Genomic DNA, 24,636 nt, shown 5'->3' with positions numbered 1-24,636 from the left:
ACCCCACATGTCAGAGCACAAAACGTTCAAGTTCAATGCCTCTGCATACTTAAGTTACCAGAGGACAGAAACAACGCAGAATTTATAAAAACTGACTTAGTATAAAATACAGAAGACAGAGTTAAGTTGGAAATACAGAACTGCAGAGTTTTATTTTCAACTATAATGAAAGAATGAAAGGAAAGAAACTTCAAAGCTAGGAATACTTTAACTTAATGAGAAAAGAAAATTTTCCGTGTTAAACTTTAAACAGTTATCAATCACAGAACTGCATCATCCTTTCACTATTTCTTTAAGCAAAGCCCAATAGGTCTGCCTGTTAATAATAAAAGTCATTGTATTTCTTGCTTTCAAAAGTATTTAATCACCACGAATTCTCTGGTAGAGTCTTTCCCAAGTTCTGACTAGAATCCTGTAAGTCTACAGAACTAGCTCACCAGGGAACACAGCACAACGCTAAATACCACAATCTATCACCAGCATTAACTGCTCCCAGCCCTAAAGACTTTAATTGCGACAAGACTGCAGCTCAGAGCCTGAAGCCGGGTAAAGTCCTCTTGCAGCAGGCAGGGACAAGGACCACATATTTTCATACATGCTGGTGCATATTACACAGTTTGCTGCCCCAGTCACAAGCATGTCCAAGACAGGATTTCTAAACTAGTCAGTGAAAATTCTACTCAATGCATTTTCATAGAATGAGCCCCGAATTATTTTAGACCCATCCATGAAGATTAAGTGACCAAAGCACCAACAGGTTTGCCAGTAGCTACAACCTTCTGACAAACTTTGAGAAAGAGAAATCCAATAACATTTTGTTATCACAACACTAGACTGTCAATTTCCAATTTATAAACGAACTATCGCAGTCAAAACTGCAAAGTGAGTCAGTATTAGCGTTTATTATTACTGCTAAAGACAGATGTGTTTTTAAGAACCACTGGAATTTTTTCTTCCTTTACAGTACACTATTTCTGCAAAACACAGAGTAGATGATATATTTAAAACAGTAATATCAGTTTACAATGTCAAGTTACTGAATGGTCGAAAACTTGATTTCTATAGCAGGTCCTCAAGATAAAACTAAAATCCTCTGCTGCGGTAGGTCTACTTTCCAATTACTAGAAGTAAGCATACGAGAGATATAATTAGTTATGACACTAGGACAGGCATACATGTTTCAACACACACGCAGCTCAAAGTTTTTGGCATTATATGACAGAGGACTTAAACCAAAGACTCAAAGAGAGGTTATGCAGTGTGTGTGTGTGTGTGTGTGTGTGTGTGTGTGTGTGTGTGTGTGTGTGCATGTATGTATATGTCTTTTTTTTTTAATTTAAAACTTGCCACAGCAAATTATTTCTTTAAAGTTATAAGCATATTTTGATTTGTTTAAACATCTCTTTAAAGATTTCTCAGGAAAAAAAAAAACACCCTGCGGCTTTCATTGCGCCTGCATTACAAATTAAGGAAGCTAACTTTATAAAATTCATTTGGTGAAAAAGAATCACCTTTCAAAGAAGGCTGCATGTTGGCTAAACACATTTAGAAAAGTTTGATAGTCCTAGTCTTGGATTTCTCAATCAGGGATGAAACACTAATTTCTAAAAATGGAATATACAAGGCAGTACAATTTAACTTTGACCATTAAAAGTCTGTCCAAGATATACTGCCGAGACAGCCACAAACCAGAATCTTTCAGCAGAGCTTTAAAAATTAAAACATGAAACTACTAAATAAGTACATTACTAAATTATGATCCACTTAGGATAATTTATTCCTTGATAAAGATAGGAAGACGAAAATTTCATAATTATATACCTAAGAATCTACAGAGCAGCATGTGAGAGCTGTATAAACAGTTGATTATAATAAAGTATGACTGCACTCAAATGAGGGGCAAATTTAAGAAAGAAACAGATTACATACATACATAAAAAACTGAAATTCTGTAAGATCCTACTGTGTTTGATCTCAAAGAATTATAACATGAAATACTCCAAAACTTCCCTTTTCTAAGAAAGGGTCTTGGTTTAGGCCTGGATTCAGTCAAAGATTTTATTAAAAAGAAATTTATGATGCAGTAGTTTATAAAAACACAACAAAACTCAATCTCATGATATTCTGAGAAATATCCAATATTAATAAATGGTTCTTTTCTTTAGTTTCTTATCAAATATAAATTTCTATTCCTGAGAATACTAATCCAAAAAAACTAGAAAGGTCCAATATCTCATGGTAAAGAGATGACACCAAAAAATGGAAGTAGATTTCAAGTCTGACAGCTTCCATCTTCCAAGTCATGACTGCCCTCAATCTGCATATGAAATTCCATGGACAAAGTCAGGTGTAGGTATTGTGAATGGGTGTTGGAAAACACAGAGCTTTTAATTAAGTGCATTCTCGAGTATAATAAGCCACCCTGGAACAAGATAAAACATGGAGAACCCATCCAGCTAGACCTTACACTCCCACAGGAGTCATCATACATGACGATGAATTATGACAAATCCCATCTCATGGGCCAAATGGTCCATGAAGACAGCACATGTGTTTCCTACAAAGATAGTATTAATGATGCACTCATGTTTTGGTCGAGCAGAGCTTTTCACCTTATATATAACAGGGCCTGCTCAGCGCCCTCTCTACCTTCACAGAACTATGTAAAAAGCTTTAGTAAACTACGTATGTATAAGTTCACTTTGGGTTTGGCTAAAAGAAAACACCCAACAGTTTACAGCTGTTTACTTCTAATACCAGTTGGTCTTAACTTTCTTTCAAATCAGAAAGTTCCAAAGTTTCAGAGAACTCTGGGGGAATCCAGAAACATCTAAAGTTAGCTTTTTCTGGAGTCAAACTTCTTTCATTCCTTTTTATTTCTTGAATTCTCATTCTTAAAAACCTTCTACAAACTTCAAGATAGGGTGTGGGTGTGACTTCACAAAATAAACTTATTTTTCAAAACTGCTTTTAATATTTTTAACAATAAAATTATGCCAAGATCTACAGATTCCACGCAAAATTAGTGTTTTGTGCTGTGGAGAAGAGGTTGGAAGATGAATTGGAAGAAAGTTTACAACACAGCATTTTCCAAGAAGGTATAACTAGTGCATTTCTCAACTGAGAACCAGAAAGTAATCATAAACTGATAAGTGTCACCTGAAACTACAACTTACAGGAATTCAAAAACAAATCTTAAAGCATAAAAAACAAAATAAAATCATACTCCCCTTTCGCAACTACTCTTTCCTTTGACTTGTGTCATCTGTCAGTATAGACAAGACTGCCTCAGAAACAGTTTATGTGCACAAATTTGTACTTCACTTGCTTTCTCATTTCTCATGTCTTGAGTATTTATTTATGCCCCACATATACAGATTTACTGAAACTAAGACAAAGTATACAATATAAGCTATGTGACAATCGTTCTAATTTCTAGCCAAAGAGTGCTACATAAAACCATTTAATATCATGGAGCACTTACACAGTCTCACATCTTAGGTAAAATTTTCCTTGATCGTCTCTGCCTTCAGAGGCCTCCTCAGGCCACAACCTATAATACTTTTACTCAGATTTCACAAGATCTACACTGAAGTACAATCCATCGGGTACTTGCCACGTCCAGCCCAGTTGCATAAGACCACAAAATATTAACACAAGTTGATGGTTAGAAAAATGTTTGTAAGCATGCATGTATGAATCTATATATGCAAAAAAATCTCCCACTGGTTCTCCTAGAACCAAATGAGTTTCTATGGATATTAATAGGAAGTTCCATTATTGGTGGGGAAAAATAGTCAATGTGTCTCAGTTGTCACCTCAGGACACTGCATTCATTCCAACAACACTACTATTGTTCAAAACGTTTCTGGAATTTTTCCTTTGTGACTATTTCCAGAGCCAATTCATAAGTTATATGAGAAAAATCAACTGTGCCAATTTTCTTCTTACCAAAAATAGAATTATTTGGCTTTATCACCCACCATGTTCATCAGGCTTAACTTCTAGACAATTCAGAAAACCAAAACTTTTGTCACAGAAAATTTGCTGGCACTGAAGATAATTAGAAGAATTAGATACAGGCTGTCCAAACCCAACGCCAAATGATGAGCTCCAAAACATTTTAAGCTAACATCAGTGTATGACCTTCTAGGCTGACTATTTTATACAGAATAATACTTACTTGTATCTACTTATTTTTGGTTTTCAAGTTTCCTTAGCGCATTTATTAGTATATTAATTACTTTAATGTTTCACTCAAGTTTATGAATCTTATCAAATTTTTATTAACAAGTTCTTCAAATGTTATAAAACTTCCTTTAACTTGAGAAGGTACTAAAATGAATACCTAACTAGGTTTCCTTCTGAATTCTAAATTTATCATTTATTTATTTCCCTATAGTGTCTTCAAATGCATATATTGTAATTACAAAATGGAACTGTAAAACTTAACATGGTGAATTGTATGGTATGTGAATTATATCTCAATAAACCTGTTTAAAAAAAAAAAGTGAAGTCACCAAAGTAACCAGTTAAGCTTCATTAAAAGGCCTAAATTACTAAAAATGACACAAAAGAAATATTCAAAAATCAACCAAAAACAAAGATCACCCCAAACAGACCAATCAGGTAGCCAGCAAACTCGAATCATCACTTAAAATGGCTCAACATACCTCCTCATATGGGTTAGTGCAGGTACAAAGGGCCCCATTACAGGAGCAATTTAACTCAACATACCTGAAAATTCTACCAGAAGTTGAATATTAAGGAATATCTATCAGTACACACATGTGTGCTGAATTACATATATCTCACTCCCAACCCAATATTAGATCTGTACAATTTTCTGAATAATGGGAAAGAATTTACACATTCTCACGAGTGGTATCACCACCTTATTACTCAAATGCACAACATCTGTGAAAAGCCTGATTACGGAGATATATTTTGCTTTAAACAAAGTTAACCATTGTGGCCCAGATCATGCTCAATCCATAGTGTCAAATTTGATTGCACAATGTATCTCTTATACATGTACTATAAGATACCATGCACACTACAAAACACAAATATAAAAATCGGAGAATGAGTAAATCAAATTTCATTTTCCCCAGATCTTATAGGATGACTTTTGCATACCTCTTGGGGTGTTTACATCTACTCTGGAAACCACTGCTCCAATAAGCAGTTCAGATAATTGCAACAGCAAATACCATAAATAACCCTCCAAGTAATAACTAAGATCCAATAAAAACTGATAAAAAATCTGTTAATGATTACAAGGAAAATCATATGCAGGTATATTCATTCACTCAATAAACATCTGCTGAGTGTTTCCCATACCAGGCACTGCTACAGGAAGCGGAAATTCAGAAATTAACAAGACAGGCAAAGGTTCCTGTTCTTATGGAGTTTGGCATCCTGGCAGGAAGGTGGAAGACAAATAATAAACTACATATAAGTAAACAAATTAAGTATCTTTTCTAGCGGTGATAAATGCTATGAAGAAAAGAAGCAGGGATAGAGGTCAGAGAAACATACAGGGTGGAGAGACAGCTGAGGGATGAAAGCTGTCAGTAAGTTCTCTTTGAAGGGATAACATTTTCGAGGAGACATGAATGAAATAAGGGAGCAAGCCATGCAAAAATCTGGAAGAAGAGCATTCCAGGCAGAGGAAAAGTGCGTACAAAGGCCTAAGGAAGGTAGGAATTTGGCATATTCAGTGAACAGCAAGAAGGTCAGGATTATGGGAGCAGAGTGAGCAGTGGTAGGAAATGATTTTGGAGCACTGGGCCAGGATTACATCTTACGTATCCTTTTCAGTCACAGCAGGAGTTCGGACTTCACTGCAGGTGTGGTAAGATGGAAGAAGACACTGGAAGGTTTTGTGATAGGGAAGTGATTTCTCCGTAAAGAGTCCTCTGGGTGTAGTGGGCAGGACAGAGGCAAGAATGGAAGCACTGGGCCAAATAGAAGCTACTGCGGTATTCCAGGTAAAGGGTGGTAGGGCTTTGACCAGGGTGATGGTGAATGGGTGGAAGTCAGGAGACAGATCTAACAGGACTTGCCCAGTAGATGAGGGGCACAAGAGGAGGAGACCCTGAAAGATCCTAAGGAAAAACGTGGTGAGCAAGGAGGTTGGGGAGTCACATAAACGTTAAGTCTCATGGCACTCATTTTAACTGGCCCTTTGTTTTTCAATGTATTTTTCTAACTATATTTTTATCAGTGTTCAACATTTCCTGTGCAATTTTTCCATTCTCTCCATCACCACCCTCATTTAATTTTTGGTGCTGACACTTCTTCAAATTTAAAATTTGGAATACATTAAACCCTATAAGTTTAAATAAGAACATTCTCACACTACACAACCGTACCACAACTGCTCTGAAACTTACAGACTGCAGACTGAAATAGTGATGCAAGGATGAAAGCTGGACTAGATCTAAGGAAACCACAGCCAACAGGAGGCTCCCTGTCCACCAACATCTATCCTTCAGGCTCAGCGGATGTTCAGTGCCTTATCCTCCTACCTTCTCTTCCCCTAACAAATGCTTCTCTGTAGTCAAAATCTAATTGGTATTAAAGTGTTCTAAAGGGAACAAAAGACTAAAGTAAAAAAAAAAAGAAACTAATTGGGAAGTTGCTGGAATCAACCAATGTGAAGTCAAAGGTACAGATTTAACTTTTTGGTCCTTTTTGGCACCCATGAAATAGTAAAGAGATGTTGAACATCACACAATGTGAAACACTGAGAATCTTTAAAATCTAATCTTGGCTCTAACTGTATTATGGAAAAGAGAATCCCAAAGTAATCGAGGAACTTTTCTATCACACAGAAAATAGATGCAGAGATTAGACACACACCCCCTTACTGACTTCTCAACTGCAGCGTATTCCACCTATATATAAGGACAATCTCAAATCATGATATTTCTCTACAAGGTATTATTAAACAATAGAAACTTTCTCTACAAGGTATTATTAAACAATAGAAACTTTCTCTAAAAGGTATTTAACTGGTCTTAAGCTTTATTATTTTAAAAAACAACAACATACATCTTTTTTTCCTCCGGGAAACTGCAGCCTTATTCTGTGGCTTCGCACCATTCTCACCTACCCATATACAAAATACATTACATGTAAGGTAGTAGCATGAATTATCTCCCAAGAAATTTAAAATGAATGAAATGGGACTGCCATCTGCATTAGATCCATAAAAAACCAAACAGATGCAAAGTCACCTTAACAAGTAGCTCCCAGGACAGTTGCCTAATATCTGCTTGAGAATATTAACATATCCAGAGAAAAAAGAATTTATCAGTCAGAAGGTGAATGGGAAGAAGAAAAAAGCAACAGGGGTCAATTTTGTCAATGCTCTTCCAAGCACAGTCCGGGAGTGAGGAGTCTGAAGGATGCATTGTAAACAGAGGCCACTGGAAGGTTTTCTCTACAGAGGGAGGAGGCCCTTACACCCTCCACCTCCATCCCTAATATTCTCTGATCAAATTCCAAGTTCATAAAGCAATGAGCAACATTTGGATTATGATTTGACTTCCTACTTAAATTTGCCTGCAAAGGAGAGAATGTGCTAAGCATGCCGATAGGCGTACGGAAGTATTTCACCTAATAAGGTATGTAGGTATACACATGTTCACATGGCGTGTGTGCAGGCATGCACGTGTGGGTATGTAATCTCCACCCCTCAGTCAGTGAACAGCTGAATGAGTCCAGGAAGGACTGATCTCTTTTAAGCGTATATTGACAAAATTAGATTTCTAAACATACAAAGACCAGTGGAGTCCCCTGGACCATGGTTATTCTTTCAAGATAATGAATACCCTCCTGCCAATGAATTTTGTGCTCCTTTATATTAGGGTTAGAACTTCTACTTCATCTGTTAGACATACAGTGCAGAACAGAGTGTCGTGTGTATCACAGAAATGCAATCGCCTGTTTAATTACAATCTAAAATACTTAAAAGTTGTGTTATGCTGTGGAAAATGATGACAACCACAACTCCCATGCCTATGTGAAATGTACCGCTTGAACATAAAAACCTGATCATTTTCAAAAGCATCTTTTACTTTTACAGAATAAGTATACTATCTAATGTTTCATGCAAATCTACAGCAAGTTATTCTACATATAGTAACAAACAGTTACCTGCTGGCTGTTAACAGATTACTTTGGCATATCTGTATTTGAAACACAATTTGACAATATTAATGAAATAGTCAATGATACACTCAATATTCATCCCTGTTATCCATACATATACCTAAAACTACAAAAAATATTGTACCAGGTATTACTGCAGTATGAAAATGCACATATGTGTCAAACCCTTCCCCCTCACACACCCAAAAACAAAATTTCAGTGAACAGTATTATTCTGCTTTCTCCCTCTCCCATAAGGAAGTTGCAGACTATCAGTTTGTCACTGATGCTTCTACCTACATACACGCACACACATTTCATTAGATCTAATTATCACCGTCCTCTGTACACAGAAATGTCATGTCAGTGACTGGTTGCTGTTTATGGACATAAGCGAAGCTGCAAAGACCAATGAACACACATAAATCCTTTATGTGAAAATATGTTTTGCAAAGGACACTTACAGGGTAAAAAATATGGCTTAACGGGCTTCCCTGGTGGCGCAGTGGTTGAGAGTCCGCCTGCCGATGCAGGGGACACGGGTTCGTGCCCCGATCCCGGAAGATCCCACATGCCGCGGAGCGGCTGGGCCCGCGAGCCATGGCCGCGGAGCCTGTGTGTCCGGAGCCTGTGCTCCGCAACGGGAGAGGCCACAGCAGTGAGAGGCCCGCGTACAGCAAAAAAAAAAAAAAAAAAAAAAAAAAAATGGCTTAACACGTGGCAGAATTTGAGTTTAAAAAATATTTATCTACTTTTTCATATTATTCAGAGTTAATGTACTCTGAAGTGAAATTAATGTTTTAGTCTATCAAAAACCAATATGAACAAATATTATGCTTTGTTTCCTATCACCATTTTGAATGAGAGGAAAACTGAACTATCATATTGTACTTCCATAAGCTTACCTGTTAGCGTACAGACGTGTTAACACAAAAAAACTTCCCTAATCCACTAGAGTAAAATGTGTATTACAGGGAGATTAAATACCATAGGACAGAGAAATGAATGGACTTTCTTTGTATGGCTGTATTTTTCCAGGTAATTACATACTTTATGTCCTTAAACCATGAAAGATACCATAATAGGACACATGATTTTGTCATTCCATATATATATAAAACAAGATACACATGAGCACGTCAAAACATGTGAAACAGAAAAGTAGCATTGATTTATTGCTCAACATTAATAAAAACTGTGTCATTTGGTATAATGAAATTTATTATAACCAAAAATCAAGTGTATGGTAAATATAAGATTTTCTACCATACAATTTTTATAAACGATTGTAAATCCTCTATAGAATTTTCACCAGGAGAAAAGTAATTGTATGTCATAAGATACAATTTAAAATTGGCTAATTACTATTTATGTAACTTAGGTAAACATTGATGAGGGGGGGGAAATACATACACTCCACATATATATTTGATCAGTTAGCCATCTAATTAATAGTTGATACTGAATGAATAATGAAACTTTTGTCCAAACTAACTGGCAAAAGGCCAAAACCAGACAATGTAGTTAAGCAAGAACGGCTCATCAGAATACTAGGAAAGCAATTACTTTAGATGGAGATAAACAGAGTTGTTTCTTAGCATGAATAAAGAAAAATTAGAACTTTAAAAAGGAATAAACTTTTTTTTAAATTCACCAATGATACAACATAGCTGCCCCCAAATTACGTTATCTTTCATTTGTTCTCAAGCTTCTCTAGCTCAACGATGAGGTATATATATATATATATATTTTTTTTTTTTTTTTTTTCTTTTTGCGGTATGCGGGCCTCTCACTGTTGTGGCCTCTCCCGTTGCGGAGCACAGGCTCCGGATGCGCAGGCCCAGCGGCCATGGCTCACGGGCCCAGCCGCTCCGCGGCATATGGGATCCTCCCAGACCGGGGCACGAACCCGTATCCCCTGCATCGGCAGGCGGACTCTCAACCACTGCGCCACCAGGGAGGCCCAACGATGAGGTATATTAATTACAAAATTTGTCAGGTAAACTTTAAAATAAGCTCATGTCTCCAAATGTGCCATGCCAGATTTGAATGTGGTATTTATTTAAAACGTAACTGGACCAGTTAGTTTGGGTTTGAGATCATACAGTAATTTTTAGCTTTAATCACTGGTGGTGTTTTTTAGTTACAATGGAATATCTAGGAAGACAAATTTTCTCAATAATGTTTTTTTTTCCTTTCCTTTTGAGTTATTTATAAAACTAAAAACAATTATTTCTAGGTACTTAATTCCACCCTCCAGGGTATGAAGTGTATCTCTTATATAGAACACCTAGAATGCTTTTAAACTCAATGATAATTAAGAAACATCAAAGCAAACCCAGGGTGTTTCACAGGGAGCTAAGAGCCATCATCTTTTGGCTACTAAATGACATATTTCTTGTCCCCTGGAGTATCACCAAGAGTTTTTTACCCAAACAATAGATGTATTTTCCTAATGTAGCCTTTACGCTTCTGAGGATCAGATAATTCTGAGTTTTAAAAGTAAACTGCTAAGGGCAACAGAAGAAAGAATAGACAGATAAGACTACATCAAACTTAAAAACTTCTGTACAGCAAAGAAAGTAATCAACAGAGTGAAAAAGCAACCTACTGAATGGGAGAAAATATTTGCAAACCATATTTCTGATAAGGAGTTAATATCAAGAATATATAAAGAACTCTTACATTTCAACAACCAAAAATAAAATAATCCAATAAAAATGGGCAAAGGACTTGAACAGCCATTTCTCCAAAGAAGATATACAAATGGCCAACAAGCATATAAAACGATGCTCAACATCATTAATCATCGGGAACTTCAAATCAAAACAATGAGATATAACCTCTCATGTGTTAGTGAGGTCACTATTTAAGAAAAAAATAAAAATAAAAAGAACATAAAGTAACAAGCATTGACAAGGATGTGGAGAAATTGAAACCCTTATGCATTGTTGGTAGGAATGTAAAATGGGGCAGCAGCCACAGAAAACAGGAGGTTCCTCAAAAAATTAAAAACAGAACTATTATATAATCCAGCAACTCCATTTCCGGATATATATCCAAAAGAATTGAAAGCAGAATCTTGCAGAGTTATTTGCACACCCATGTTCACTGCAGCATCATTCACAATCGCCAAGGAGTGGACTCAATCTAAAAGTCCATCTAAGGATGAATGGGTAAAGAAAATGTGGTATATACATACAATTAAATATTATTCAGCCTTTAAAAAAAAGGAAATCCTGTCATGTGCTACAACGTGGATTAACCTCGAGGACATTATGCTAAGTGAAATATGCCAGTCACAGAACGATATATACCACATGATTCCATTTATATGAAGTATTTAAAGCAGTCAAATTCTTAGAAAGTTGAATGCTTGTTGCCAGCATCTATGGGGAGGGGAAAAGGGGAGTTGTTCGATAGGCATAGAATGTAAGTTTCCATTTTGCAAGATGAAAAAGTTCTAACAATCTCTCGCACAGCAAAATGCAGCTAACACTACTATACTATATATTTAAAATGATTAAGTTATTAAATTTTATGTGATATTTTTATCACAATAAAAATAAACTGCAAAAGAACCAAAAACAGCTAAAATAATCTTGAAAAAGAGGAACAAAGTTGGAAGACACACACTTCTCAGTTGCAAACAATGCAAAGCTACAGTAATTAAGGCAGTGTGGTACTTGCACAGGGATAGACATATAGATCAATGGAACCAAGTGGAAAGTTCAGAGGAAAAAAACCCTTACATCTATAGCCAAATGATTTTCCCAAAAGGTACTATGATAATTCAAAGGGGGAAAGAATTGTTAACTAATGATGCTGGGAACAACTGGATATCCTCATTCAAAAGAATGAAGCTGGACCCCTACTTCATATTATACACAAAAGTTAGCCTAAATGAATCAAGAACTTAAACGTAAGAATTCAAACTACAAGGCTCTTAGAGTAAATTTTCATGAGCTTGGGTTAGACAATGATTGCTTAGCACACCAAAAGTACAAACAACAAAAGAAAAAATAAATTGGATTTTGTCAAAATTTAAAGCTTCTGTGCTTCAAAGGACACCATCAAAAAAATAAGACAACCCACAGAATGGGAGAAAATATTTACAAATCTTGTATCTAATAAAGACTTGTGTCCAGAATACATAAAGAGCTTACAACTCAACAATAAAAAGACAAACTAAATGAAAAAAGGGTAAAGGATTTAACAGACATTTCTGCTAAACAGAAGATATACAAGTGGCCAATAACCATATGAAATGATGCTCAACATCACTAATCATCAGGGAAATTCAAATCAAAATCACTTTACACCCACTAGGATTGTTAAAATTAAAAGACAGATAGAAACAAGTTCGGAGAGGATGTGGAGAGATTAGGAGACTTATACACTGTTAGTGGGAATGTAAAATGTGCAGCTGCTTTGGAAAACGATTTGGCAGTTCCTCAAAAGGTGAAAGGTAGGGACTTCCCTGGTGGCACAGTGGTTAAGAATCTGCCTGCCAATGCAGGGGACATGGGTTCGAGCCCTGGTCCGGGAAGATCCCACATGCCACAGAGCAACTAAGCCCATCCGCCACATCTACTGAGCCCACGTGCTGCAACTACTGAAGCTCGTACGCCTAGAGCCTGTGCTCCACAACAAGAGAAGCCACCACAATGAGAAGCCCGCGCACCGCAACAAAGACCCAACGCAGCCAAAAATAAATAAATTTATTTTAAAAAAAAAAAAAAAGGTGAAAGATAGAGTGCCACATGACTCAGCGATTCCACCCCTAGGTATATCCCTAACAAAAATGAAAACAGAACACATGCATACAAATGTTCACGGCAGCATTACTCGTAATAACAAAAAAGTGAACACTACTCAAATGTCAATCATTGGATGAATGAATAAATAAAATGTGCTATAGCCATACAATGGAATGTTATTAATTGTACTTTTTAAGCGTATGAATTGTACAGTATGTGAATTATATCTCAATATAGCTATTAAAATGGTAAACAGCTCTGATTATATAGTCCTATCACATAAAATATAAAGTGTTCCCACCGGAAAGAAACATAGAAATGACAAAACTCACTTGTTTTACCAGGGATGAAATGGAGGCTCTCAGACCTAGGTAGACTAGAGTGGGACCTGCCTCTAAACCCAGTCCCCGGGCTGTTCTCACTCTGGAGTGGACACTGGTGCAACTACTTTCCAAGGCGTGGTCAGCCAGCTGAGATACTGACTGCATGAAGAATAGGTGCAGAATTCCTTCACAGAGTAGCTCCTGACGTGCATTTCTTTTCTTTAACTACCACATGGCTTTTTTGGGGGAAGGTAAAATTACAGCCTCAAATGTCCCTCCTTCCTCTTCTACTTCTCCCAACACAAACCATAATGAATGGGAACGGGAATATTAGAAGGGGCAATGTTAACACACCCCTGCCTTGTCCGTGGGAAGGCCACCAGGTCACCTAAGATGATCAAAGTACATTCATCCGACTATCTGCACAGAACTTCCACCCAGTGGTCAAGAGACTGGGACATGACCCTGGGCTGGCTGGGCACTTAGCTGTCAATTACTGAATGAATATGTATTTCCCTCCAGAGGATCATCCCACCTGAAGAAAGGAATGTGGAAATAGCTCATCTCTCCTCCCTGAAACAAAGATAACTTGGCCCACAAGACGCCATGAAAAGCTTAGCAGAGAAAGTTTCAAATACAACTGTGAAAAAATTAGCCTTGGCTAAAAAAGGTAAGGTCAAGTAAAACTCAAAAATCACTTTATAAGGATTCAGTAATAAATTATTCATATATTTGCAAAGCTACTGGGGAGCTCCAAAAGAGTTTGGTAAACTGACAAAAATTATTTAAATTAGAAAGACAAAAATATTCTAGTCGCCCCTAGCAACAAAGATTTTCCTAATTTAAAAAAATAAATGAACTTGAGGGTAAAGTGAGATGCAGGTGTTATAATTTACCATTTTCTATTCAAATGTGTTGAGAATTCTTAAAAAGTAATCTGATGAATCTTAAGATGTTGAGTAATATTTTCCAATCCAAAGTCTGCAAATATTGGTCTTTATTATGATTTGCAAATAATCCAATGATCATCTTTTTCTTCCTTTACACTGAGGCAACAAGGCAAATGCATTTTTAAGGAATCAAGGGATAATACAAAAGATGCTAGAGGGAAATCAAAAGGGAAAAATAGTAACATAGGAAAATAAATAGGCTACATTATTTTACATGGATTTTAAAATACATATATGACATCTATGAAATATCTCATAAATTCTTTTCTAGATATGGAAGAATTAACAAACTGCTAATAGATTCATTTACATAGATGATTCAGTCAGTATAAAAATAGTTATAATACACTGAATAGTCACCAGAAACACCACTTGGGTCCTCTGAAAGATTAAAAAATGAAAATAAGACTCTTCCTTGCTGTCCAACTTATTCAATTCTCCCCTCAAATGAAGTTTAGCTGAAAACAATGCGAGTGACTTAAGCTCCGCACAGGCAAATCTTGGCAGCCCTCAACTCTGTCTATCTCCTTGGCCTGTTAAGCAAAATTCCTTCACAAACTGTTGGTCTCTGCAATAACTCCTACAGAGCTCATTACTGCCAGCATCGGCCTATCTCCCGTGTTGTGCATTTATCCCCGGGATGCATATCAACATGTGGCACATGTCCTTGACGTGCACAGAAGGGCTGCACCCCAGGACAGCAGCATGCACGACAATAGTGTCGACTCTCACTTCTCTGTGGTTGCTGGGATGTAACCGAGAAATCTAATAACTGTGACAGTGGGGCCTTTCGGTTTTTCCTTGCCTTTCCAGACAGTGAAACTGCACAGACACTAATGAAAGGTTAAATGAATAGGAATGGTTGACAAGAGGTACAATAAAGAAGGAGCTTGGTAATCCAGACACTGAGCAGAGATCCTTGGCTCAAGCAGAGAAAGGACAGCACATCGTCGAGTCACAATATTTAAAACAGCTTGCTATACACAGAGGCTTTTGTGTCTGGGTACACGTCTGGCTTTGGACTCAAAAAAAAAAAAAGACACTGAAAAGGAATTTCAGCATGGGGCACTTTGGCAAATGTAAGGTCATAATAAGAGAAAAATGTTTTGTGTGGGTTCTTACATCTTTGTACTGAACACAAAAAAGCAGAGACTATGAACTCGTGAACCACAAGTTCCAAGACAATACTGTACATTTTGACAACTATTAAATACTGTATCTAGAGGGGTGGCTTGATGCGATTCCCACTGGTAAGATATACATGCAGTGACTCATTTAGCAGCTCCACATTCTGCCTTCCTTGAGGAAGAATTCCTGAATGCTCATCTTAGAATTCTATAGTCAAGGTCTAGTCTTCAGTGATTTGTTACGAATATTACCACCAAAACTCTCAAGCCCTCTTCCACTCACTGCAAAACTTCCCAGCAGCTTCCTGTAAGGAAACTGAATTTATCACCCTAGCAATGTGTAAAGTACAAGGCAAACTTTTTTGTAATTTCAAGTGACTGCAATAGTGAAACGTCCTCGACTAGAATTTTTAATTATGGAATTAACTTTTTTTCAGTGCCCCACTGACTATACCTTAAGGGAAGGTTATATTCCTTGGGGAACTGATTTTAAATTATCATAACAAGGCTATTCAAATCACCAAGAAAAAAGTGCTCCAGAATGTCAAGGGAAAAATAAAGCAAAAGGAAAAAAAAACTGACATTGTTAGATACAGATTTTTTTAAAGGAAAAAATGTATGACTCTGCTATGGCCAAGCATTAAAAAATGATATATCTGTAAAACTGTTCCTATGCATAAGCACAAGTTAGAATACAGTTTCACAATAAATGGTAAAATCGTACTGAGAACATGCTTTAAAACAAGGGAGCCTCTTTGAACAGCCAAATTAAATTATAGCTGAACTCTTACTTGTACTGAGGGTTCTAATAAGCAACAAATAAAGACTTTTACTGGCTAGCAACATAATGAGAGCTACTGTGCAGAAGATTAAAAAAAGACCAATCTGGGTAGCTTATCTCACCGATTATATTATTTACCTAAATGGTAAATAAGTTTGTCCAAAGTAACGCTATTAAAAACTAGCATATAAATATTAAAGCGCAATTATGATCAATGACCATTTAAAGTAAACATCACAAATTTTAGTGATAAACAAATGTGAAATTAAACAAATATTGAATTTAATACCACTTAAGTTCTATTTCTTTAAATTTAACTAATTTATTGATCCCTAATACACCGGCTTTATAAATGGTTTACTATTTATGCTTATATCATGAAGTATTTCTCTTAAAGGAGTTTTCTCTCCAGAGTATGGCAGTTATGAGTATAACTACTTCAAAAAGAAAGGAGGTTGTCCTGAGTGAAAAGAAAGAAGGTACCCCCTCCTCAATGATTTGGTAGGAAGTTCCTTTTAACAGAACTTTGAAGGTTGGCCTCTTTAACAGACCTCCATCAGTTGACAAAGCTACAAACAGAACTTAGCAAACCAAAACAGATTTAAAATGTAACAGGGTGCATTTTGCTTGATCCTCAGATCATCTGAAAGGTAGAACCCTAGAAATCTTAGCTGACTATTTGACTGTTCTTGGAGAAAGTTCTGCTGCTTCTATCACAGCTAAAAAAAAAAAAAAAAACTACAATAGCACCTCCAAGCCTAAACACTAAGCCAGTACTCATTATCTCCTCTTTTTCTGCAACATTCTGATTGCTAGAGTGACTTTAAAAAAAAAAAAAAAAACCTTAAGTATATCTAATAAAATCATGAGGCTCCCTCTAGCTCTTCAGAGAGGAGTTTACTAACCAATGATCCAATGATCCTATGTAATTCCCATCCAACAGGAAAGATTTGAGGAGGCTGCCTCCCTTCCACAGAAATGTTTTTCAACTGTTTCTTGTAAGGATGTAGATGGTAAATGAGACCAGCTGCAGAGGAATTCAGAAAGCACTGCTCCTCAAGTCCGCAATGAGTTACGAATCTATTAACTGCTTCCAACCTAAGCTTTAGATACAAAATTCTATAGTGAAACTTTAACCTGTTTAAACTACATATACACTCCCAACTTAGATTTACCCACTTGCTAAAACTAAATTTAATCAAAAAATAAGGATATGCATGAGCATCTATCTACAGAAGTTGTTACTTGTAATCTGGTCTCAGTTCTAAAAACCTACATATAAATGCAGGATCTTGAAATTTTTTAAAAACATTAACAGTGTATCTGTGGCTTTTATATAAAAGAGGCTGATGGTAATTTGTAGAAAACATGTCCATGTACCATAATATTTATACACAACACTGTTAATAACTTTTATTGTTTAATCTTTTCTGCTATGCAGCCCTGGATATTTTGGGATTGTCATTATTCAGAAGACTATAAATAATACAGTCCAAGTATGCCATTGATATTTAGTCTACCTTACAATAGCAATAAAAGACACACAGTCAACTGGCAAATCATTTCAAACAAGTGAAAATGAAAAAATGCTAAATTGAACTCCTACTACTCATTAGGACCACCTTTCAAATACTCAAGGAACATTTATTTAAAATTGTGTGGAATCTTAACTCTAAAATTAAAAATAAAGGGAACCACTACCTTCAAGTCATCACCTATTGGGGGCTCCCTTAATATAAGAAATATTCCCAGGAACAACAAAAAGGAAAACTCCCCCCACCCCACCCCCCGCCCCTTTTTGAGCCAGTGTCCAATTTCTTCTTTTCTGAACAGCTGTATTATCCAACTTAAGTTGCTCTGCTAATTTCGGTCCCACAAGGACTAACTTGGAAGGCAAAAAAATACAAGAAAAGATCAATTTGCTGGGAAAGATCAAATGAGAAAACTGTGGGGACAGCACCAGGTCAGCGTGTGGAGAACTAAGCAGACCTGTTCTTCATTAACTGTGGCTCTCTGGGGATGTCACACACTACCTGTCCGTGGGCTTTATTGAACTGCCTAACCCGCCTCTCTGTTCCATTCTTCTGGGCTCAAGTGAATCATATCCTGCTGCTGACAAGTTAGCAGGGGACTGCGGCTGCAACATGAAAGTACTTTTCTTTCTTGTCTAAATCAGGCAGATTTTTGAAAAGACGACACAGCATTGACTCGTGACATGGCAAGATGAAACGAGAGGTCTGGGCCGGTCTTGGAGCTGTGCAGATAAAAGTAATCAAATGACACTCCTGGAATGCAAATTGGCATTCTTGACTGCAGCAATTGCACAACCATGAAACATCCCTGACAGCAAGCAAGATTAGGACAAAATGTTATGTAAAGCACTGAACTCAAAAACTCTCACTTGAAAATTCAAACTGTTAACACTTACATTTTAATATAGCAATAGTCAGCTCCGCTTTTGTCTGCTGCTTTTTGTAATCACATATCCCTGCCTGACAGATATCTGACATTTCAGGGGGAAGAAAAACGTCAGGTATTGATTGGGAAGGTACGACTGCTATTAATATTTTCTTCCTATTTATTTTTTAAAATCACGCGAGGTTGGTTCTTTTCCAAAGCCTTACATGCAAACAACAGCGAACTTAATATTCTCAAGGACCAGTTTGAGACTTTTCTCACACGATACTCAAACCGAGTTCACGTTCAGGCTCAGTATGACTTCCCTGCTCAGGTGAAGACACTCCTGTACGTTGGTAAAGTGATTAGCAATCTGGATTTCACTACTCTCCAGGAACAGAAAGAGCAGCTCCAACTAAGAACTTCTTTAAGGCTGAAGAGTTTAAATAAAGCAGCTATAAATATAACACAGAAGACAGATACCCTATGAAAGTTCACAAGGGATTTTTTGGGTGACTCCAAAGGGTCAATCAAGCAAGTTCTATTAACTTGCACAGGGTCTCACTACTCTTGAGTACGTCCTCAAATCAGACACACTACACAGGAATAAATTCCACCATTTAAATAATGTATGTGCGTGCACAGTAACATCTGAAACTGCAGAATACAAAGCAGTGGGTGACAAACGTGCTTAACCACTGTTCAAAGTGATTAGTATTTGGGAATAGATGTGCAGACCAATAGTATATAGGCGAGGGGGGAAGGGAAGAAAAATACCTACAACCAGCTTTTACAGTGTTCTTGTGTAAAATGCGGCTACAAGAAAAACCCTCAAGTGCTAAACAGATATATTTAATATTCTGTTTTGACGCCTCTACTTAAATACAGATTACAACCATTGTAACTGTCCACGAAGTACATAAGAATTAATAAAACAAGCCACTTCTGCCACTTTAATCCTGGGTACACAGGATTATTTTATGATGTCTTTTGTACATCAGTTTTACAACAGCTTGACTCTAGGGTAAATGCGAACCACCGTAAATCGCACACTGCTTTCAAAACCACTTTAATTTCTGTCAGCGTTACTGTAACCTCAGTCTTGGGCTCACGCTACTTTTTTTTTTTTTTTTTTTTTTTTTTTTTTTTTTTTGGTGCCTGCATTTGACAGTCGCATCCCCTACACTCCAGTCGTGACTTTGATCACCGAAACAAGAGATGTCACATTAGGAGGAAGGGAAGAGAGGAAAAGAAAAAAAAAAAAAAAGCCAACCCACTATCTCCCTTTTTCTTACATAGCCCATCTACATGAGGAACGCAGTATATCAGAACCCCAAGAGGGGGTAACAATAGCAGCAAAGGGTGGGAGCAAACTAAAAGGAAGGGAGTGGTACAGCCCCATTTCTAACAAATCACTTCCCCGAAAGCGGACAGAGCGCTCAGCAGCCGGCGAGCTAATTGCCAGCTGCCTCGCTGCAGAAAAGCTGCTTCGGGTAGAGGGGCTGTGCTGGAATCTCGCTTCGCAACGCCTTCCCATCTCCTCCACCACTTGCACTTGGAACTTTTTTTTTTTTTTTTAATCTCAGCCTCACTTTACAGAGAATTTCACCCAGGTTTAGGTGGGGTTTTCTTCTTCTTCTTCTTCTTCTTCTTTTTTTTTATCCTGCCCTCTCCCCGGGCCCCAAATGCCACCCTCCAGTCAATGTGTAAGTAACACAAATCGGCTCCTGTCGAACTCCACCTCAAAATCTCTCTCTCTTTAGGGTTGATTTTCCTGCCCTGCGTTTTGCACATTCTTCAGAAAACCTCCAGGAGCACTTCCTACATCTTCATTTACAAAGGGAGGGTTCCCCAACGGGAGGGCGAGGAGGGGAAAATCAGAGGTGCCGGGGACCGGGCGGCGGTGTCCTCCCCGCGCGGCGCACCAGCGCGCCCAGGCGCCCACGCCCAGCCGCCGGCCCCGCACTCGCGGGCAAGTTTTAAAAGTTGCCGTGGGTCCAAACGGCGTTCCTCTCCGCCCGGAGCTCCTTCCAGCGCTCCATCAGCCCCCGCCTGCCTCCCGGCCCGTCCCAACTCCCCGGAGCCGCCCGCCCGCTTACCGCTCACCTTGCCCCGCCGGCCGCGAGAGGGGCGACCTTCCCGAGCCCCCCGAGCCCGTGCGCACACCCGCCCTCCCACCTGGAGCTCTCCTCCGCCACTCGGGCCAAGTTGAAGGGCGAATTCGGGAGCGGGACCGGGGTAGACTGGGGCTCTCCTTTCCTGCCCGCCCTCCCCAGCGCCCCCCTCCACCTCCCGCCGCTGGACTGGAGGAAAACACGGCCCCCGGGCGGCCCCCGAGGCGCGCCGGCGCGGGGCTCCTTTCTTCCGAAGTCTAGAATAAAAAGGAAAGGAGGGTGGAAACTTCTTACCATCTCGGCATGCTGGTTGTCAAGTGCAGCCCCCGCCTCTTGGTCTCCTCTTAGCGGCCGCGCCTGGACCAGCCCCTCCGCCGCCTCACGCTCCTTCTGTCTCGGCCTTTCTTTCCCTCCCCCTCCCGATTTCCTCCGGGCAGCCGCTCTCGCCGCCTCCGCCTTTCCCCGCCCGCCCGCGAGCGCCCTCGCCGCGGCCCCTCTGCGCTCAGGTGACTGACTGATTTACACCCGCGTGCAGGGTCGCCTTCGCTCCCCAAGTCGGAGCCTGCTGAGTTCCCCCGGTTCCTCGGCACAAAAAAAAAAAAAAAAAAAGGAACGGACTGTCCCGGGAGGGGGCTGCTGGGGGGCGGAGTAGCGGGGGAACCGGCAGGCGAGGTGACCTCGGGCGGATTTGCAAGCCGCACAAGTTTCTTCTCTCTCTCTGCAAAACTGTCGCGACTACAATGTTGCTTCCCTTTTGCAAAATTAAAGTAGGTTGGTTTGGTTGTTTGTCCTCAGATTCTAGGGGGCTAGTGAAGGAGGATGTATGTTTCTCTCGCGCCCTGTTACTTTTTTTCCTCTCCCCCTGCTCTCTCTGGGGATGGAAAAACAACTTTGGCGCCCCCCCGGGGGGTGCGGGCTTGGAGGTGGAAGTGGCCGGTAGCGCCCAACTGTCAAAAACGAGTGGGGGAGACCGGAGGGGAGGCTGCGAAGCGCCGAGGAAAGGGCGCGAACTTTATTCCGACTGCAACAAACCGCGGCGTCGCTTTCCTTTTCGGGCACTCGCCCGTGTGGGTCCCCTATGACCAGTTCCTCCTCCCGATCCGCCGCCACCCCCTCCTCCTCTCCCCTTCCGTGCCCCCCGCGCCGCTGGGGAAGGCGAGGGAAGCGGAGGAAACCCCAGGGGCCAGAAACTCGAGACGAGAACGTGGTGGGCGAAAAGGCCAGAAGTTGCGCGCGGCTGGGGAGAAAAAAGTTTTTTGGTGGCGGCGTGTTTCGTGCCGGGCCAGACGCCGGCTTGCGGCGAGGGCTTCCTTCCCCTTCCCCTGGTCTGGGCCGAGGGCTGGAGACGCCAGGGGAGAGGAACGGCGCTGCCGCCTCCGCGGGTGCCCGCGGGGGAAGACCGGTCACATCTGTGGGTGACACTCAGCCGGCCTGAGTCGCCCTGCCCCGGAGATGCAAAAACGCTGGCTGCAGGCTCAGCGCGCACACGCCTGCCGCTGAAGGACATTTCTTAAATGCAGGCAAAACACACTCCCGGCCGCAAGAATGAGGAGGAGGGGGGGGGTGAATTTAATCACCGTCATCTTCCTAACGTACACTTTGTGCCAAAAACATCTCCGCGTTGTGCCGATTTATCATAGCCTGAACAAACTTTCTGCTTATCTGACAGGGGAGGGAGTCACAGGTTTCGAGGATCCACCCTCTGAGCACTTGGCAGTCAGGTTCGGGGAAGGCGAACGCTTGCTTGGCAGAACAACAGGTCTGGTTACCGGTTACTACTAAAAAGAGAAAATCATCTCTCCTTCCTTTCTCTTTTCCCCGAAGTAGAGGAAGAGACTGCCCAATTGCATTCAGAGGTCAGAATCAAATTCCTTTGAAAATACGCAGCCCTGGAATTAATGTAGTTTTATTTTCTTTGATTGCATAGTCTGGTCTTAAGTTTAATATAAATTTTCGCAATAATTAAAAATTTTCGGAAGCCGTGACTGACGAGAGACTAGTCAGCCCAAGTAGCCACAGCTGTTTTGAAAATGTGATTAAGCTTATTCACGTGGATTCAACTTTTTAACAGTGGGGCACCGCACCTGCAGTTCTGTGTACTGATTGGGTCCAAATTCCTGACGGTTTCTAGGGCCCTTTCAGAGCAGATTCCAAGTCACTTCTGCTTTTGTGAATTCTCTACACCATCTTGTCGTGGAAAGGTTTGTCTGGTGAATGCTTTGACAATATTATACAGTAAATACCTTAGAGTTTTAGGCACATGGTTTAGCTGGAGGTTTCTAGTGGGAGTCAGAAGATTACTTCTCTCACTATAGTAAAACTCAAAGTATAGAGTAGATATCTAATGACTAGCCACATATATAAATGCATGTTATCTAAGAAGGCTCATCTTTAAATGGTTTGATTAAGGTGTGGAGCGTGTTCTCTTATTCTGTAAACATAACTGTAACATTATCCTATAGTTTGTAGAAACTGATTACACAAGGGATAATGATGACCAAATGTACATTCTGAGCCACTGAGGATCATCACAAGAATTCTCCAGAAATGAGCCAAGTTCCAATGCGTTTTCCTGTATCACAGAGAGATGAAAAAAAACTAGTTGCTAATTTCAGAGTCATTACCCATACAAATCCATTCACACACTTACCACTTGGAAAAGTGACAGACCAGCAATTGCCAAACAATTGTATCCACATAGTACATTTCTGGCTGCACACCTACACTGGACAACAGGCAGAAGTTATGCCACATCAAGCAACCTGTAATTTACATTCCCCTGATTGGTTCCAGATCTGTCTGTTTTTGATGTTAGCATACACACAGTTTATGTGAGGCAAAATGTGTCTATTTGGGGTCCGGCGCCTTTCTGGAGAGAGTCATTACATAGATGGGGAATGTGTTGGGCTGAAGAGCAGCAGCCCTTGGAGAAGGTGGAAGAATTTACCGAAGCAAAGCGTATAAGAGAGTTCCATAGTCTCTTATTTCCTCCAGTGAGTTTGTAGGGCAATTCAGACAAAACCTTAAGTCCTTTTTGTGTTCTATAAAACCTTACTGATCTACACCAGCCTGACCCTTTCAACTTTTTTTTCCCCCATTTTTCATTCCCCTCATGGACTACACTAAAGTCACACTGGTTTTCTTTCTGTTCCTTTACCTTGCCAAGCTCCTTGCTCTTTGCCCCTGCTGTTCTCCCTACCTGGAATATCTCCCTCATTTTTTAGTGGTTCCTTATTAGTTACCTGTCAGCTGTAACTTGTCCTCTTCAGACTAATTTAAAGTAGCTCTTTGCCTACCACCCAAAATACCCCTCACTCTTTCTCCCCTTACTCGTTTTCTTTATATCCTTTAGCCATACCTGAAGTTACCTTGTTTATGTGCTTAGTATTTTTTTTCAACTAAAATGCAAGCTCCATTGGAGAAAGGGTCCACCTTGTTCGCTTTATAGCCTCTGTGCATAAAACAGTGCCAGGCACAAAATAAACTTAGAAATATTATTTGAATTAAGGAAGAAATGTTAAAATCATTACACTATGCTGATGATGACCTACCTTAGAGCCAGACAAGTTCACTTAGGCATACGGGAAAAGTGTTCCCTATCTGTTCTTTTGGGGGATGGTGCAAAATTCTTGACTTCCTGCCCCAGGGATCCTCAAAGTGTGTGCCAGGCACCCCTGTGGGTCCCCAAGACCCTTTTAGGAGGGTCATTTTTATTGCCTTTCTTGCTCACATTCTTTGATGAGTGTAGAGTTTTCCAGAGACAATGTGACTTAATCACAGCAGACTGAATGTAGAAGCAGATACAAAAATCCACCTACCTTATGTTATATCAGGCATTAAAGAGATAACCCAAAATGTAAATGCCATTTTTCTCACTCATTTTTATTGTTGTTTTGGAAAACATTTTTTTATTTCAAAATATGTGTACATATTCATTTCCTGCAGCTGCTGTAACAAATTACCATATATTTAGTGACTTAAAACAACACAGATTTATTATCTTATAATTCTGGAGGTCAGAAGT

The 24,636-nt window shown here is 39.5% G+C and overlaps 1 protein-coding gene and 1 long non-coding RNA gene across 11 annotated transcripts in view; one reads left to right on the top strand and one right to left on the bottom strand.

The window, feature by feature from the left end:
• The window catches only part of BNC2 (basonuclin zinc finger protein 2), a 436,262-nt gene extending 414,109 nt beyond the window's left edge, over window positions 1–22,153 (bottom strand). For all 10 annotated transcript variants that reach the window (XM_082604098.1, XM_082604102.1, XM_082604103.1 and 7 more), the window contains exon 1: window positions 20,907–22,153. In XM_082604098.1, coding sequence (XP_082460224.1) covers window positions 20,907–20,909 — 3 coding nt within the window. In that variant the 5' untranslated portion in view covers window positions 20,910–22,153. The remainder of the gene's footprint in view (window positions 1–20,906) is intronic.
• Window positions 8,865–11,053, top strand: LOC309803585. The gene is made up of 2 exons (XR_014293970.1): window positions 8,865–9,889; window positions 10,135–11,053. It is a non-coding gene; the product is annotated as an uncharacterized lncRNA (long non-coding RNA).
• Window positions 22,154–24,636: the final 2,483 nt, after the last annotated feature.

The sequence above is a fragment of the Mesoplodon mirus genome (assembly GCF_964341445.2).
Source record: "Mesoplodon mirus genome assembly, chromosome: 1".
NCBI classification, from domain to species: domain Eukaryota; kingdom Metazoa; phylum Chordata; class Mammalia; order Artiodactyla; family Ziphiidae; genus Mesoplodon; species Mesoplodon mirus.
The sequence above is the reverse complement of the archived record's forward strand: the minus strand, read 5'-3'. Positions and strand labels throughout refer to the sequence as shown.